The 18,568-nt window shown below is 41.1% G+C and overlaps 1 protein-coding gene across 1 annotated transcript in view; it reads right to left on the minus strand.

Moving 5' to 3' along the window:
- The window catches only part of LOC149777746 (beta-hexosaminidase subunit beta-like), a 114,604-nt gene that overhangs the window by 73,879 nt on the left and 22,157 nt on the right, over nucleotides 1-18,568 (minus strand). Inside the window, exons 3-5 of the mRNA XM_089938794.1 lie at nucleotides 7,006-7,071; nucleotides 6,238-6,284; nucleotides 5,348-5,458 (exon numbers count right to left, since the gene is read on the minus strand). Coding sequence (XP_089794920.1) covers nucleotides 5,348-5,458; nucleotides 6,238-6,284; nucleotides 7,006-7,071 — 224 coding nt within the window. The remainder of the gene's footprint in view (nucleotides 1-5,347; nucleotides 5,459-6,237; nucleotides 6,285-7,005; nucleotides 7,072-18,568) is intronic.

Here is an 18,568-nt window from a genome sequence, read left to right on the forward strand (position 1 = left end):
AATCCATACGAATCGAAATATTCCACACATCCTTCTTGAGGAAAGTAGACGGCTACCCAGTGGGTTCCTGAGAGATGACTGTCGTCCGTGTTGATCACATAAGCTTGATGGTTTTGAGGTGTGCGATGAGGGAGTTCATCTTTAGCACAGACGACAGGATTCCAAGAAGCAGTGTACGAACTGTGGTTCAAAAGGTAATAAAGTTCCCAGGTATCCCTGTTTTGTGTGGGTTTTTTCTTCACAGGTAATGATAAGTGATCAATTCGATCCTGACTTTTTGCTTGAAAATGTCTGACAAGTAACCGTTTCTTCGCCTTGTCTCCCAACTCTGATCCAGGAGAGCTTCGATGCGATGGATCTCTTGAGTTGTTAATGGAGGACAATAATGTTCACGCAAGCCTTTATACCACTGTTGTAACACGTCTTCTTCCGAGATGAGACTCCAAGCTTCGTCCAGATACTCGTCCAATTTTTCTTCTTGACTCAGCATCAGGCATTTATCGTGTTGAATTTGACTGGGATGATCGTTTTGACATCCATAACACTCTTCCTTGATTAATTTCTTCATTTTTTTCTGTCAAGACTATAGTATAACAGGAAACTAAATGTGATTCTTGTTCTGACCATCTAGACTTCATCATGATGACTTCTTCGTCTTTGTCTTGGGGTTCTTCTTCCTCAGGATCTTCACATTCCATGTCCAAAGAATCCCTACTATATAAACATTGATAAAAGTCTTCCATGACTTCTAATAGTCTAGAATGACTTCTCTCAAACTGTTGGTTTGTATCGTATTGTCAAATTCAGCATACAGGATGACGTTCACCGTATTATCTGCGCGTAGATTTTCTGCAAACTGAAATTCCACACGCATCTGGCCGGATTTTATAGGGTGAAAATGTCCCTCGTCGCTGTCTTGACTTACAATTCGTTAGAGAACCGTTTTCGAAAATGGAGTTTCACTGTAACTTTCCCTTTGGAGAATGGAATATTTTGTCCCAGATCTCCTTTTATAGCAATGTTGACAGTGTCTAAATACGACTTACTGACGGGCAAATAGTGAGGATGTACAAATTCACGGTGTACGTGATAGGTGTTTGCACCTTCCTGGTCATTGTTCGTGGTATTATCCACTTTGAAAGGAATGACACGCAGTAACGGCACAGAGGTGTGTCCCACCACGGTGTACTCCACCACATCGGAATACACAAAGATCAAATTAAGTCCTTGGTTCAGTTCTACCGGGTTTCCAAAAGCTCTGTAAAAATCCATATTACTGTTGATCTTGGGGATCAAATTGTTTGCGACCATTTCTGCATGTCCACCCAAAATTTCAAACAAACTACCATCGAACCTGAGGGACAATGTGTCCGTATCTTGAAATTTGATCATAAGACGATGAGCCACTTTATGGTACTCAATCTTCACACTTTTTTGGCTCTGTTCAGTGCTTTGCCAAAGGCTAAGTTGAACCTGTCCGCAATAGTGTCCACCAAATGTTCACCACTAAAATAATAACATGAAGGAATTTTCAAGGTGTAGATAATGAAGGCTGGATTGCTGGCTGGTCTTGTATCCCCTAAAAACCCGATTTTATTGATTTCTTCCTCCAATTGGGCATTCAGGATTTCCACCTGGAAAGTGTTTTGCTTTTCGGTGATGCTTTTGATTTGTATTGGGTGAATGATTTCCACTAAAGCCACTTCCCAATGGGCTTCGTGATCTAACTGGATGGTCTGAGGTAATTTGACCGTGTAACAGCACAACGTGTTCTTGGGAAACACCTCCATGGAACTGTCACTGGGTAAGGTTAAGTAAAATTGGTTGTTATTGCTCATAATTCCAGAGTTTTGTGGCTGTCCGAGGTGTTACTGGAAGTCAGAGGAGTGTCTCCGCCCGAAATGGGGTTGTTGTTGGAGTGGTGACTGACACTGGACGCAAGATTTCCGGTCTTCCCGTTCGAGGAGAATTTCAGGGAGGGATTGGGAAGCAGGTAAAAGTGGCAACTGCTCAATAAAATGGTCCACAATTGTTTGTCTCCTTGTTGCAAACTCAAATTGGCAATGGCTGCACTGATGACACAATGCACCACAAAGGTTTGGCAGAAAAAGACGATTTGCGTTTTAGGCACACGTTCTCTATACCACACCCACAAGGGTTGTTTTTGTAAATCTTGCAGAGAAGTACTGGGTGAAGGAGTGATCGCAGTAGCTGAATCTGTGTGAAAGGGCATGATGGTCACTTCTTTTTATAGTCGATGACGTGCGAAGCGTCGATCCAAGAATCAAAACTGGGTGGATATCCTTTCCAACGTACTTTGACTTCTTTGACACGTCGTTTGTCCACTTTACGGTTTCTGCGTTTGCTAATGCCTTCGATGTCATACACGTCTTCTTTGTTGGTGACACGACTTGATTTGAAATAAGTACGGGCTAGCGTTTTGTTGAGTACTTAACACCCATGGCTGTCTTGCTGAGCACCTTTTTCCTCCTTTACCACGCTCGGACAGAAAAATGAGTGTGTGGTGAAACTATTCCCACTCATGTTTAAAGCCTTTCAGTCAGGTTGTTAAGGACTAGTTAGTCCTACACCTGAGTGGTTAAATTTAAAAGTAGTCTGTCAGTACATAAAAGCCTGGGGGATGAGGCTCTCTTTCCTTCCCCAGGAGTAATTAAAAATCACGCGGTGCGTGATTAAACCAGTGATACATGCTCCATTAGAGCGAAAATCACTTTAATTCAAGTAAGCAAGCAAGCAAGTTCGGGTACCGTCTCTAGCACTCTTGATGACACCAACTGTCTGGGTTATTTTCTTTCTTGCAAGCCCCTATGTTCCACTTCTGTTTGTGATAATAACTTGTGATACTTCACATTTTCTAAAGTGGAAATCTTTACACGCCGTACAAAATACAAAACTTATATGACTGGCTTTTGACACTTGCACAGACTCTTTACTTTATAAGTGTCACGAGAAAATTGTATATCCAATTTTTACCATTTTCAAAAATACGCACACACTTGCAGCTTGCAGCTTGACCAGAAATATGTACATCTTGTTTTGTGTATAAGTCACAGACAATTCCAAGCATATATAGGTGTTTATGAACGTTAGGAATATCCCTCATTTTTTTCAGAAATATCAAAGCTTTTATGTGCATTTTCCCTTTTCCACTCTATATTAGTGCTTCGATTTGTTCCAAAAAAGAAAAAAGAAACGAAACAATTTTGAAAAAAAACAAAACTGAATTTTGAATTAGGTTTCTCCCTGTTTATAATTTTTTTTCAAGTTGATGGTGCATGACAGATTACATTCGCCTACCTTTCCAAGGTGAGAGGCATTTCTTCACATGTCATTTCCTTTGTTAAATTCGGTTTCATTGGTTAGTTATCGTTAATCTTTAATTTTTTTGATGCATTTCTTTTTGATAGAAGATTTAAGGCTTTCTATTGTTGTAACGGTATTTATGTTGTTTAGTCTGTTGATGAAATTATCTATAGCAAAGTGCTTAAGATTTTTCAGATTGTTTTTATTTCAAACCCTACAAAAGGAGACCAAGTTTGTCTTCAAAGACGATTGAAACTCTAAATTACACGGGCGTGAAGGAAAACATCGTTGTGTTCATTCTAATCATGCCTGCCGTATCTCTTTGTGTTTTAGAGGTCATATTTCTTCTTAAGTAAATACACGCATCAATAGACAGACAGATTGGGTCATCATCCTTGAGGTTCACTGTACTTTCGGTTCTTTACTTCATACAAACCCCAAATTTATTAGTTTGAAGAAAAAAAGAAAAAGAAGACAGCATGCCCCTCAATACTGTAACACGTCTGTTCTGACTCTACCGATGTGAGTGTGAGTGTGAGTGTTTATGTTAAAATGTTTAAATGAGATATAAAAAAATGGTCAGCTTGAAAACGCGAACCAATACTGTGACGCTCAGTATTTTGATGTGGTAAGAAGAAATGGTACAATACACAAAAAGGGCTTGTAAGTTCACATTCCAGTCTGTCTGCACTGTAATGGTAGCAACGCAAGAACACAGGGATTATTATGCCACACAGTCCTAGAACAAAACAATGCATCACCCGTTGTAAGCCATTTCATTGGCTATACTTATTTTCTTACCGCGTTCACTTCGAATTGACTTGAGTAGCTATTCACACAGAGACGAGAATGGCCATGCTTTACTGAGTCTATCCTATAGGCGATTTATATAAAAAAAAATATTTTAAAAAATTAAACTAATGGACGAACAATCGTACCATGGGCGATCCCATGGAAATTGTGTCCGTCTTATTGCAAAATACATCAACATTTAATTTAACCGTGCAGATCGCTAGAACAAACCTATAATAATACATTTTGAAAAGTGTTGTGTGACACGGATCGCCATTGTCGCTTGGTGTCTGCTTTCTTCTTGGAAAATAGATAACCCACAAGTTGTAGTATAAATAGATAGTGAGATTTCATAGGAATTTAAGCTGATTATAGCTATAAATAGATACATGGGTGTTTATCCACGATGTTATATTAAGGATATATTAACATAAAACCAAAGGCCCTTTTCAGGGCCACTCATAGGCTCGAAAAGATCTTGACTTTCAATTGCCTAGCCCATTTTTTTATTTTTTTTATTTTAAAAAAAAAATAGAGACCCCCCTCCCTGTTTCAATTTTTTGCCTGTTCCCTTTCCATAGACCCATCAGGTCGAGACCGTATTAAAATAGGGTCACGACCCTGTTCCATTTCCCCTTGTCCCTAGATAGGCCCACACAATATTCCCATGTTCCATTCCCCTTGTCCCTAGACAGGCCCAAACTCTATTCCCATGTTCAATTCCCCTTGTCCCTAGAATAGATATTTTTTTTCTCCCATGTTAAATTACACAGTCCCCAGAGTGGATACTTTTTTCTCCTATGTTAAATTTTATATAGTCCGCAGAGTGGATATACCCTTTTTAACATGGAAGTCCCCTAGTCCCTAGAGTGTCCCTATTCACTACTCTCACACACACACACACACACACACACACACACACACACCATTCGTCAGGTCAAAACACAACTAACTTACTCGCCATTGCAACGATTCTAAAATAATATGTACAGATACTGACATCAGACGTAACATATCGCTGATTCGACCATGTAATTTATTGTACAGATACTGACATCAGACGTAACATATCGCTGATTCGACCATGTAATTTATTGTACAGATACTGACATCAGACGTAACGTATCACTGACTCGACCATGTAATTTATTAAGTTGTCATCGCACTACAGGATTCACTTCTTTTCAAAATTAAATTAACAAGTATGCCAAGAAAGTATCAAGCGGCCTACCAGATTTGTAAGAATGGTGTCAACAGCGATGTAATGCCTGGCAGTATCCAGCATCAGTCCCCGATGCTGGAACCGAGGCGAATCAATTATGGTTGTTGCATTGATTTTGAACTGAAATAATAATAATAATAATAATAATAATAATAATGAATAATGAATAATAAAAAGACTATAAATGGAAATAAATATTCACACTTTTCAAGCTTGCCACCACCTACCCAAACGCTTTGCCCCCGTCCCTAATCTTCATTAAGTATTCCAAATCTTCGTTGTCATCTAATGGTACTTCTGAAACATCATACGAAGCATAATCGCCATCTCTTGTTCGGTGGAGATGGTGTTCGCTTAATAAGGAAGGGTATATAATACATAAAATAAAACATGTTATATCGATCCGCCTCCCCTGGTGGCTGTACTCATGATATGCACGCGCACACGCACATACGTACTCACATATGTATGTATGTATGTATGCATGCATGCATGCATGCATGCATGCATGTATGTATGTATGTATGTATGTATGTATGTATGTATGTATGTAATGTATGTATGTATGTATGTATGTAGGTAGGTAGGTAGGTATGTGTGCGGTATATTTTTCCTATCTGTAAATCCTTTCTTTTCACTCATTTTTCGTTTATTTTAATTGTTTATCCATTGTTTTTTTTTTGTTTTTTTGGTCTTTTTCTCTGGTTAATTTTTGAATTGTTGAATTTTTACAAATGCTCCCTATAAAATCTGGTCAAAATATGTATGTATGTATGTATGTATGTATGTATGTATGTATGTATGTATGTAAAATGACACAAAGGGAGAGAAGAAGCAAAGAAACAATTATTTATGCAATGCAACGACTTATGTTAGTACCGAAACTATTGTTTACTTACTTCATTTTTACTGTCCATGTAGAGAAGTTGACTAAACGTTTCGAAACCTGTAGAACAATGGCTAGCGTCATAACAAATAAATCGCATTTAAATATTTATGTTAACATATTGAACAATGGCTAGTGTCATAACAAATAAATCGCATTTAAATATTTATGTTAACATATTGAACAATGGCTAGTGTCATAACAAATAAATCGCATTTAAATATTTATGTTAACATATTGAACAATGGCTAGTGTCATAACAAATAAATCGCATTTAAATATTTATGTTAACATATTGAACAATCCATTATAATGACTGTGGTTACACCTTATATCTATGCAAGCATATGTAACAATCCATTACAAGGAATGTATTTATATGTGGGATGAGAAAGACTGGATTAAAACGATCCATTTAACGCTATTTACTCAGTCAACCTAAAGTGCATGAAATATTCATTGACCTAGGTGTATTCTTTTGACATAAAAACAAAGCGTACTGAATTCTGCTGCTTATGAATGTTCTATTTACATCCAATAATGCATGGAACATTAAAAATAATACATTTTCGTATGTCACAACATATCAAATACAAGTTTTAACTGGCAAAAGTTTGTCAAAACTATTTCCTGTAGTTGTTAAAAAGATAAATCAAGAAATCTCCCTTATAAACAACCAGAAAAACTTGTATAATTTAGATCACAAATTTATTCTTCTCAGAAAGAAGGGACTTAATCCTTCCCTCTTTCATGATGAATTATATCATTCACATTACTCTACCCCTTAAGGCGCCCCAAACAGTAGAAGATTCCAATGTCGCTGTTCCTGGAGACACCGTTAAGACGTCTGCAAATGAAACCATAAACAAAACCATAAATCACGACGAAAAAATTACGTGCTTAATGTAACAAGGTGATTCCACCTGGCGAGTGTAGCATACCTTTTAAATCAGTTTTGATACCCTCCACACACCTACACTTTCATTTCCTACAAATTAAAATAAAGTCTGCTGCCTGTGTACCAGAGCTAAGCAACCTATAGTTTTCAAAATTGATGATACGTTAATCGATAAATTAGGATTAAGTTAGTACGAATAATACTTAATTAGGATTGATTTTGTATAGATGACACTTAACAAGGATTACGTTTTTATAGGTGAAACTTAACAAGGATTAAGCTAGTGCAGTTGATACTTAGTTATGATTAAGTTTAGTACATCTAATACTTAATTAGGATTAAGTTGAGTATAGCTGATACGTACTTAGGATCTGATACGTACTTAGGATCTGATACGTACTTAGGATTCTGTTATTACAGATTACACTTAACTAGGATTAAATTAGTATAGGGAAACTTAATTAGGGATTAAGCTATTATAGTTGATACTTAATTAGACTTAAATTAGTATAGGTTACACTTAATTAGGATTAAATTAGTATAGGTTACACTTAATAAGGATTAAATTAGTATAGATTACACTTAATTATGATTAAATTAGTATAGATGATACGTAATTAGGATTAAACTAGTACAGATTACACTTAACTAGGATTAAATTAGTATAGGGAAACTTAATTAGGGATTAAGCTAGTATAGTTGATAGTAGTAAGTAAGGATACATTACGTACAATGGAAATTAGCATTACAGAGACCCCTGGGTCAGATTACGTACAATGGAAATTTAACGTGGCGAAAAATCGTGGGTCAGATTACGTACAAGGGGAATTAACATGGGAATAAATCGTGGGTCACTTTACGTACAAGGGGAAGTTAACATGGGGAATAGAGTTTGGGCTTGTTTAGGGACAAGGGGAATTGAATATGGGATTTTTTTTTTTTAAAAATTTTTTTTAAAAAAAGGGGTAGGCAATTGAAAAGTCATTCTCTTTTCGAGAAATATGGCTGGCCCTGAAAAGGGCCTTTGGGTTTATGTTAATGTATCCATTAACATAAAGGGCACCGCATTGGTCTTCTTGTCCTTAGGCTGCGTCTCACTGTTGGCCCGTAAATCAGGACTCTTTTGAGGCACCCTTGTCTTTCTACGTAGATCCTACGTATCCACAGACTGGTGTTTGTCCTGTGGACAACGGTCCACTTGGATCGGACATACATGGGTATGTCCGTCCGGAACATCATTGAAGACACAAGCATAGAAGATTGCACATCGGTCCACATCTTGAAGCGACGAGAACAGGTGAATCAATGCAGTGAACCGCACTTATTTATAGGTAGAGGAAGGATTGAAACGGATTGAGTTCATTCACCAATCCGAACACGCGTTACAAAATTCAGTCAGTCCGCATCCAATCCGAAGAGAGCAGTCTGTGACGTCACGTGGTCTATATAGATTCGTTAGCGCTTGTGTGCAGTCAATCTATGCGACAGTGATTCAACATGACGGAAACTCAGAAAACGATCCATTGGGGTGCACCAGCAGGGGAGACCGCCCAAGGGAACCCGGACTTACTTTCAGAAGAGGTACATTGGGATTTTGTGGATTTTCTTACCTCGCAAGAATTTGTTCCGGAACTTTCGTTACCTTCTTCATTACCGCAAGTGGAGAATTTTAGACAGAGACAGAAAGAAGAATTGGAGAAATTTATACAACGACAAAAGGAAGCGGAACAAGCTTTTCTCCTACAACAGCAGCAACAAGAAGAGGTAAGAAAAAAACAACAGCAACAACAGCAAGAAGAAGTAGCAGCAAAGAAACAAGAGGGTGAAAATCAAACGGTCACGGTACTGTTGGACATTTTAGCGGAGTTAAGAAGTCTGAAACAAATGTATCAGACTTCTTTATTACGACCGAAGAGAATACGACCTTCCCGAGCTAAACACGCCAACCCTGTGACTAAGCCTACCGTACCACCCTTAGTGATTTCAACCCAATCATCATCATCATCATTACGCAGTCCAGAAGTAGGCCTTGGCCGTGGCAAAGGCTTAAGGCAGTTAAAGTTGATTGCTTAAACTCACCCCTGCACCAAAATGAAAAGGCCCTTTTCAGGGCCACCCACATTTCTCGAAAACAGATAGCCTTTCAATTTGCCAATAACTCAAAAAAAAAAAAATAGTTAACAGCCCATTTTACCCCTATAGTACGTGTCTTTGTATGAGTGCGTGAGTGTACGTTCTTATTTTAAAATCAAAACTCAAAGACACTTACCTTATATCATTAATTTATTCTTTTATCCATTTTTACAATCTAATTCACAATTCACAACACAACACTTTAATAAAAAGTTCATTGACTTCTTCTTTCTCCTTGTTTAGTCTCTCTGGTTTTTGAATTTCTTCACCGTCACACTCTTTTCCTCTTCTTCCTCCTCACTTTCTTCCCTTCTTCTTTTCTTCTCCTGTTTCTTTTTCTTCACCTGTCTGCTTTCTTCCTCTGAAAAATCCCTCTCTTCTTCCGAAGAATCCCTCTGTTCTTCTGAAGAATTTCTCTTTTCTTCTGACTCCTCTTGTTTCTTTTTTGGGCAATCTGGAGACCAATGTCCTTTTTCTTTACAATAATAACAGGTATCTTGACTTTTGTCTTTTTTAGCCCCTGTTTTTGTTCTTTTTTGACGGTCTGGACACTCTGAAGACCAATGCCCTTTCTTCTGACAGATATAGCAAGTATCTTGACTTTTATCTCGAAAGGAAGGAGAGTAGTCCGTGGGCTGGTCTGAAGAGAATTTTCTAATGACCCCTCGCAAAGCTCTGACGAAACGTTCGATTTGGTTAGTCTCTTCCATCGTTCTGCTCGGCTTGAGAGTGAAATGAATAGTGAAAGGACAAGACACACACCCTTTTATATACGCTGGTCTGCCATGACTATAAATTAGTCTATGGTGTTTACACTTGAGTCATTTGACGTTTTTCACTCAAGATGAAACGATCCTATTCATTCGAGAAGAAAGAAGAAGAAGAAAGTAAGAGGCAGAAACGTGATCTATCGCCTCGTACCAGAGCTGAAATCTTGGCACAAATTCATGCCAGTGATTTTGAAGAGGACATGAGTGAACCAGAATCCGAACCCTCTAAACCAAGTTCGTCACCCTTAGTCAACCCTGAAAAATACTATTCCATTCGAGAGACGGAAAAGCGCTCCTCTAGAAAATTTAGAACCACGGCTTACACCTACACAGTGAATTTTAAAGATTTCAAGTCCGACGTACCATTGGAGAAAGCAGAAGGGTTTATCACCGAGATGTGGGATTCTTTGCTCACCTCACTCAAGCGACAATGTCAACCCAAAGAAGACGATCGCTTGACACTATCCATAGATCACGACAGCTTGAAATCCCCTGTTTGGATCGAGTTTAGCAGACCCGCAGAACTAACCCCTTCCAAAGTCATGGACAAGATTCAACACGTACAACAATCTAATGACCAGTTTGACATCACCGATGGTAAAGCCACACTGAAAATGGCCCACGTCTCTCCTCCTCAAGGGACTGGACGCAAAAGGATGTTATTGGTGGACGATCTTCGCAGCACCAAAAAGAGTCTCGTCCGAATTAACAACCCTCATGACCAGATGTGTTTAGCCCGTGCCATCGTGGTGGGACGAACCTATGCCAACAAGAACGACACGGTAGAATGGAAAAGAACCTGGAACACTATTCAACGTTCCTATCGAGCCAAACAACGAAACGAAGCAGAACTCCTGTTGCAACAAGCTGGCCTGTCCAAAGACACACCCTGTGGCATTCCTGAGATGCAAAAATTGCAAGATGTCCTAGCTCCACGATACACCTTGAAAGTGCACCCTCAAGAAATGCGCGGACCTCTGTTGTTTCGAGGCCAAGATTTTAAGGACGGAAAATACATTCATGTTTATTATCACGATGACCATTTCGATACCATTACCACCATCACCGGATTCCTGGGATACGGTTATTATTGTGAGAAGTGTGATTATGGTTATAACAATCGAGAGCAACACAAGCATTGTGGATTGAAATGCTCAGGATGTTTGGCCTCTCCACCCTGTCTGAGCGAAGAACCAGTGCCTTGTTCAACTTGTCTGCGCACGTTTGTCAGCCCTACCTGTTACCAACAACATTTGAAAACACAAGGTTCACAGAAGAAATGTGCTTGTCAACTGCTGAGATTGTGCCCTACCTGTGGACAAGGTATATGTACCAATACTGCCAAGGCACACGTATGTCGAGGAAAGCAAAAATGTCACATTTGTCACCACATCGTGGACTTGGAACATCAATGCTACGTGCAAAAATACCAACCCCCACCAGAGAAAGAGCACAGTTACAAGAAGAAAGGCAATTTCATCTTTTTCGATTTCGAATGCATGCAAGAGACCGGCATTCACATTCCTAATTTCTGCGTGGCTCATCGAGCGTGCGAGAAGTGCATTCAAGAACCTATCTTCAGTCATTGCCCTCACTGCAGCAAGATTCCTGGAGGGCGTGAAAAAATCTTTCGGGGACCGAACACGTTAGCCGATTTTGCACAATGGGTTTTAGACCCCATCGACAAGACCTGGAGCCAAGAGGACATCGAACGTTACGGAGATTGTCATCGTCATGCCACGGTGATGCCTCACAATTTCTCCGGATACGATGGACAGTTTCTTTTGAGGTACTATACGGAACATGGCACCGAACGTCCTAAAGTCACTTTGAACCGAGCCAAAATCATTTTTATGCAAGTGGGACAAGTGCAGTTTAAAGATTCGATGAGCTATTTGGCCATGCCTTTGAGTCGAATGCCTAAAACGTTTGGAATGACAGAAATGGCTAAAGGGTACTTTCCACACTTTTTCAATACGGAAGCCAATCAACACGCCGTTCTACCCCATTTACCTGCGGCTCACTATTACGACCCCGACAACATGCGTACCGAACAACGAGAAGCTTTCTACGCTTGGTACCAGGCTCACGCCTCGGACCCTTTCGACTTTCAGGAAGAAATGCTAAAGTATTGTCGTTCCGACGTGGACATTTTACGGCGTTGCTGTGGAAAATTTCGAGAACTGTTCATGGAACACGGAGGGGTCGATCCTTTGAAAGAAGCTTGCACCATTGCCAAAGTGTGTTCCTTAGTGTATCGACAACGATTCATGCCTGAAAAGACCGTGGCTGTCATCAGTCCTCAAACGACCAACTATGTCAAACGTCAATACTCGGTCAAAGCCCTACGTTGGTTACATTACTTGTGCGACAAGGAAGACAAGTGAATTCAGCATGCCCGCAACGGAGGGGATGAAAAGACCATCGGAACGTATTCGGTCGATGGCTGGGACTTAGAAAACCCCAAGATCGTGTACGAGTTTAACGGTTGCTTATTTCACGGATGTCTCGTCTGTTACCCTGACCGTAGCACTAAAAATCAGTTTTTACAACGAACCATGGAAGACTTGTACCAGGACACATGTCAGCGGCGTCTAAAGTTGGAACAGGAAGGATACCAAGTGGTGGAAATGTGGGAACACAAGTACGATCATCGTATGAAAACCGATCCCGAGTTTAAACGCCTCGTGGAAAGTTACCAGTTCATGGACCCGTTGAACCCGAGGGATAGTTTGTACGGAGGAAGGACGAATGCCACCTGTTTGCTGTACCAAGCTGACGAAGAGAAAGGAGAAAAAATCAAATACTTGGACGTGTGTTCGCTGTATCCCTACGTGTGCAAATATTGTCGCTTTCCTGTAGGGCACCCGCAATTGCTGACGGAACACATCGACCTGAAAAACATTCGACAATACGAAGGTTTGATCAAGTGTAAAGTTTTGCCTCCCACGAACCTATACCATCCCGTCTTACCTCACCATTGTCAAGGCAAACTGATGTTTCCATTGTGCCGTACTTGTGCCGAAACGTGCAACCAAGACCAACCTTGTCAGCACACCCAAGAAGAACGGGTCTTGACGGGAACCTGGGTCAGCGTAGAATTGTTCAAAGCTCTGGACATGGGATACCAACTGTTAGAAGTGTACGAAATTTGCCACTTTCCCAAGACACAACAATACCACAAGGGTGATCCCAGTCAGAAAGGCATTTTCGCTGACTACGTGGATGCCTTTTTGAAACTGAAGCAAGAAGCCAGCGGCTATCCGTCCTGGTGTCACACTCCCGAAGACCAAATACAATTCAAAGAGAAATACTATGAACAAGAAGGCATCTCTTTAGACCACATCGAGAAAAACGAAGGCAGGCGATCGTTTGCCAAAGTGATGTTAAATTGCTTGTGGGGTAAAATGGCACAACGACCGTGTTTACCCAAGACGGAATATTTGACAGAACCTTCCCGCTACTTCCAGATGATTTACGACATAACCAAATACATGAAACACGTGGACGTCATTCGAGAGGATTTGATCTTGGTCAATTACGAAGAAGATCTGGACTTTGTACAAGACGACCCTTTTGGAAATGTCATCATTGCAGCTTACGTGACAGCTTAAAAATGGACGATGCTTTAAAACTGTTAGGAGAACGCGTCCTGTACTTTGACACGGACAGTTGCATTTACATCCATCACCCGAGTCAACAGCACCCTGACATCGAAGGAGACCGTTTAGGAGCCTGGACAGACGAGCATCCCGACGACAAGATTCTAAGTTTCGTCAGTGGCGGTCCCAAAAATTACGGCTACGAATACCGTGACAAACAAGGAGAAGTGCACACGACGTGCAAAGTGAAAGGACTGACTCTGAATTATCGTACCAGTCGAGTGGTCAACTTTGGGGTATTGAAAGAAGCCTTGCAATCGGGAGAGGATGGAAACTTTAAAGTGACCACTCACCAACCGAACAAGATTGTACGTTTACCCACTCACCACATCGTCAGTCGGCCCTTGGAAAAAGTCTATCAAATCGTGTACCAGAAGCGAGTGCGACTTCCCAATCATTTCACCTTACCGTATGGACACGTCGGTATTGGTCTGTATATAAAAAAGGAACCCTAAGCAAGATCGATAGTTCATTGTGACTACCAAGACCGAGCGAACAAGATGAATACTTTCAGAGAAACACAAAACAAGTTGTTTAGAAAGGCACAATTCAAGTGTGAGGCTTCTGAAGTGGAATGCGATTGTGAGCCTTGCGATGGGTACGATGCTGTACGTTGTGACCTGAGCGATGCCGTAAAGCATCATGGGAACTTTGTTCTTACGACCCCTATCATGGAAAGTGATGCTGTGCGTGTCAAACCTGAGGGATGCGAAAGTGATTCCGCTCGTCCTCTTGGACATTTTACTGGGTTTCGTTTTAAAGGGGAATGTTCACCTTCACGTCATCCAGCCCTGAGCAAACTCCTGCCCATGTCACTCAACCCTCATCGAAACGAACCTGTGAAAGACGAATATTCGTTCCCTGTGCGTTTGTAATAATACTGCGACTTTGAAAATCGTCTTCAATCGTTCAAAGGAAAATGGCCTAAGTATCTGGGAGGACCGACCCCCGAAGAATTAGCCAGAGCCGGATTTTTCTACTTGGGCGAAGGAGATAAAGTCAAGTGCTTCAGTTGCGGTGTGTCACTTCACCACTGGGAACCGCAAGATTCGGCCTACGTAGAACATGCTCGATGGTCACCGAATTGTCATTACTTACCCTTAGTGGGACCGAGACATTGAAGTAACTTACCATAATCTGTTCATGGATACTTACAAGAGAACATTCGTGCTTTGCCTGTGGAGTTGAGAGAACGTATTTACCGAGAGCTGGTCAAAATACAAGTGAAACGTAAAGAACAATTGCATCCGTTACGTCACCGGTGTTTGAACCACTGGTACCTGAATGCTATACAAGGACTGATTGAGTTGAAAGTGTTCCATTGGACAGACATTGATCATTGGTTTGGTATTGACGATTCTATCTACTACATTGTAAACGCACTGCATCGAATTCCAGAGGAAGAGTTAACGAATTACCAACATCTTGTACACAATGTCAACTTGGTGAAAGAGGAAACTTCTGAACGAATTGTAACGTGTAAATTAGTGACTAAACGATTTAGATTCGACAATGAATTGAAACCATGTCTGTGCAAACAGTACATTTCTTGTGTCAGACTAAAGAGGATTTAGTATGACCTATTCATGGATACTTTACAAGAGAACATTCGTGCTTTGCCTGTGGAGTTGAGAGAACGCATTTACCGAGAATTGATCAAAATACAAGTGAAACGCAAACGCAAAGTTATTCAACCGTTTTTAAATTATGCTCTGTTCCAAAGTACAAGAAGACTGATTATGAGTGGATATTACATTAGGCACAAAGTTAAACGAGGCTATTGGCCACCACCCAACGATTCCAAAAACAGTGTATATACTTATGGATACTTTACAAGAGAATATTTTGGGCTTGCCTGAGGAGTTGAGAGAAAGGATTTACCGAAAGCTGGTGAAAATACAAGTCAAACGTAAAGAACAATTGCATCCGTTACGTCACCAGATCTTTAACCACCGGTACCTGAATGGTATAAGAAAACTGATTCATCAGAAATTGTTTCAGTGGTCAGACATTGTTCAAAACTTTGAGGTCGCCAATGATGTACATGTTCATAATTTTGGTTACTTCGACATTCACTTACTGCAACGTATTGAGGAAGACGAGTTAAAGGATTACCAACATTTGTTATGTGGAATCTGCTTAGCGGAAGACGAAACTTCTAAACGAACTCTGACGTTTCGGTTACTGTATGTAACATTTAAATTCCCTACTGGAGAACGAAGATCTCTGGCTAGAAAGTACGTGTATTGCATCCGAAAAAAAGAGAATATAAAAACAGGCTGCCATGCCACGACTTATGTCACATGTCATTGAACAGATTCCGTGGAAGGAACTCAATGACCATATTCAAACCGTGGATCATTACCATCGATTATTACAAGAACTGTATCCATTCAATTTGGGTCGACAAGTGGTGTGTGTCTTAGTGACTTGTTTTCTGGGATTTCGTTTACCAGCCGATTCTTTGTGGACTCTTTACGATCAGTACTTACCACCTCAATGGCCTCAAATGGTCACGAAAAACTCCTTTTGCTCAAAGCCTTGCGTTTTCATCTGGATACTTCTCGACCTCTACGGGAAAAAAAGATTCGTCAACTTTTAGCTACCCAAGACGTGTATGACGATGTGTGTGTAGCTTGTGACTTACATCCCCATTGGACAGATGTCCGTGCCTGGAAAGAATGGGATTTTGAGGCTTGGACCCAAGAAGTGGCCCTGTATGCACGAGAGTTTTTCAAGGAAAAAAGTTACTTTTCACCCCGTGTTAGTGACGGTGCCAGAAGAACCCATCACCCAGGACGGGACTGTCGTGGACAGGCCTGAAAGACCCTTTCGGGAGGACACTTGTGTGACCTTACCCCCTACTATAGAACTGGTTAGAACATTACCCAAAACATGTTGTACAGACACTTGTTTTTATTCCACGTTAATGGTTATCATGTGCCTTTTATCCTTGTACTTAAGCCTTTGGCTTTTATGTATTTTTGTCTTTCGTATTCATGTTTGAAAAAAAAACATTCAATAAACGTGTTCTGAAAAAAGTATATAAACCCTCGTCTTGTTTGTTTTCGTGTCACAAGTGACATTTCTCACACAATGGCTACCTCTGCTGTCTCTGCTCCCTCTTCCTCTACTGTCAAAGTCATCGACGAACACTTAGATCGTGCCAGTTGGGAGGCTTTGTATCTTCGCCATCCCTTTAACATGCTCATTGCTGGACCTAGCGGTTCAGGCAAAACCGAATTCGTCAAACGTTTGATCGAACATAAACATCATTTGATCGATCGACCACCTCAGCGGATCGTGTGGTGTTACAAAGAGTGGCAATCGGCGTACAGCCTCTTGCAAGAAAGTCAAGGCGATTCCATCGTGTTTGTGGAAGGCATTCCTAAAGAAGACGACGGCATCGTCTCTGACTCTCGTCAAACCCATTTGGTCATTTTCGACGACATGTTAGGAGAAGACTAAGAAGAAATTAAACTGTGGTTCACGCGCAAAGGGCATCACCGTAATGCCAGTGTCGTTTACATCACCCAAAATTTGTTTCAACAAAGTAAAGCCCATCGCACCATCAGTCTCAATACGCATTACGTGGTCTTGTTTAAAAGCCCTCGAGATAAATCGCAAGTGCAAGTCTTAGCCAATCAGTTAGGAACGCCTTGGCTGACTCAGGCGTACGACGATGCCACTCAAACTCCACACGCCTATTTACTCGTCGATTTGAAACCTACGACTCCCGAGGATTTGCGATTTCGTACCCACTTGTTTCACCACTGGGGCCAAGACGGAGGGCCTGTCCTGTACACATCTCCGTCCTCGACTTAATTTCACTCCACATAAAAAATCTATAAAAACCTCAGACCTTTTTCGTCTGTCTCACACAGTGTGAACATGACGTCCCTTCAGTCGCATCTTCCCGTAAAATTGATTCGTGCCTTGTATGCCATCAGTCGAGAAAAAAATCCACAAACACGAGCTCGTGTCTTAGAAGCTAGTCTCAAAGAAGTCTTACGATGGTTCACGGTGACGGCACGTCAAATACTCCAAGGAATCATTCAGATTCCTCATCAAACCAAACGCTTTTTCGATCGAAACAAAGTCGCTTTGGTCCAACTGTCCGATCCCCGTATCGACACTCAAACCAAAAAACAAATCATTTTGAAACCTGGAGGGAGCGGTACTCTAGGAGGAGTCATCATTCGCTCTCTCTTAAGATGGGATCCTAATGCCCCCAAAGTTATACCCAAGAAAAAAGTCCAACGAAGCCCCAAGAAGAAAAAGAAAAAGACCAGGTCCCCAAGGAGAACTTCTCCAGTGGCGGGACCCTCCTCTGATCAGACACCACCACCCCGGAAAAAGAAAAGAAGCCCCCAGAAAAAGAAACAGAGAAAAAGTCCCCAGAAAAAGAAAAGCCCACAGAAGAAAACTAGTCGCAAGAGAGGCACTTCGGCCAGGACGCAACCTTACACTCGCAAACCACGATCTGCCACGGCAGTGACTGCGTCTCTGGCATCCTCACGTTCATCCACTTCTCCGTTGATGACACCAAGAACTGAAGAGTACTTGGAGACGTTGATTACACCAAGAACTTCTCCGGTGATGACCCCAAAAAGAACTTCCCCAGTGGCAGGACCCTCCAATTTAGTGGCAGTGGCTGCTGCTCACAAAGTACCATCTCCCAAAATCAAAGTCCAAGAAAGATCGGGCATGTTACAAAGTTTACTGGATTTGTCCAAGCAAGAACTGGCTCGATTTAGTCCGTTGCGTACCCCTGCACGACGTGTCATGCCTGTCCTCAAACTGATACGACGTAAAGACAATCAGTGGCTACGCGTTCCAGTATAAAAAAGGCCTGTGGCCAAGTCGGGGGTATCAGTGTTT

Source organism: Sinohyriopsis cumingii, chromosome 17 (genome assembly GCF_028554795.1).
Source record: "Sinohyriopsis cumingii isolate HCF-2022 chromosome 17, ASM2855479v2, whole genome shotgun sequence".
NCBI lineage: Eukaryota > Metazoa > Mollusca > Bivalvia > Unionida > Unionidae > Sinohyriopsis > Sinohyriopsis cumingii.